This window comes from Cynoglossus semilaevis, unplaced genomic scaffold, assembly GCF_000523025.1.
Source record: "Cynoglossus semilaevis isolate Cse_v1.0 unplaced genomic scaffold, Cse_v1.0 C18674686, whole genome shotgun sequence".
In the NCBI taxonomy this organism is placed as follows: Eukaryota; Metazoa; Chordata; class Actinopteri; order Pleuronectiformes; family Cynoglossidae; genus Cynoglossus; species Cynoglossus semilaevis.
The window spans coordinates 1-393 of NW_007597477.1; the positions used below are offsets into that span (position 1 = coordinate 1).

At 53.7% G+C, this 393-nt stretch overlaps 1 protein-coding gene across 1 annotated transcript; it reads left to right on the top strand.

The window, feature by feature from the left end:
* The first annotated feature begins 14 nt into the window (after nucleotides 1–14).
* On the top strand, nucleotides 15–381 carry LOC107988275 (ADAMTS-like protein 2). The gene is made up of 2 exons (XM_017031162.1): nucleotides 15–130; nucleotides 254–381. The coding sequence occupies exons 1-2, from the start codon at nucleotides 16–18 to the stop codon at nucleotides 379–381; spliced, it is 243 nt and encodes an 80-aa protein (XP_016886651.1). The 5' UTR covers nucleotide 15.
* The last annotated feature ends 12 nt before the right edge of the window (nucleotides 382–393 follow it).

Consider the following 393-nt stretch of genomic DNA (forward strand, 5'->3'; position numbering starts at 1 on the left):
GGCGTTGGTGTGAGGATGAGGGACGTCAAGTGCTACCAGGGCAGAGAGCTGGTCCGGGGCTGCGACCCCCTCACCAAACCGGTGGCCAAACAGACGTGCACTCTGCAGGCCTGTCCCACTGAGCCTCCAGGTAACAGTACTCTAATACTACTCTAATACTCTGCTTCTGTTTCCCATCTTTTGCTTCTTCACTTGAGTGAAATATTCACAGATTTCATATTTTAGTCGGTAACGTACATTGATTGTGTCCTAGATGAGAGCTGCCAAGATCATCCCTCCGCAAACTGCCTCCTGGCCCTTAAGGTCAACCTGTGCAGCCATTGGTACTACAGCAAGGCGTGTTGCCATTCGTGCCGCGCAGTACGACCCCCGCCCTCCTAGTCCGAGACCTGC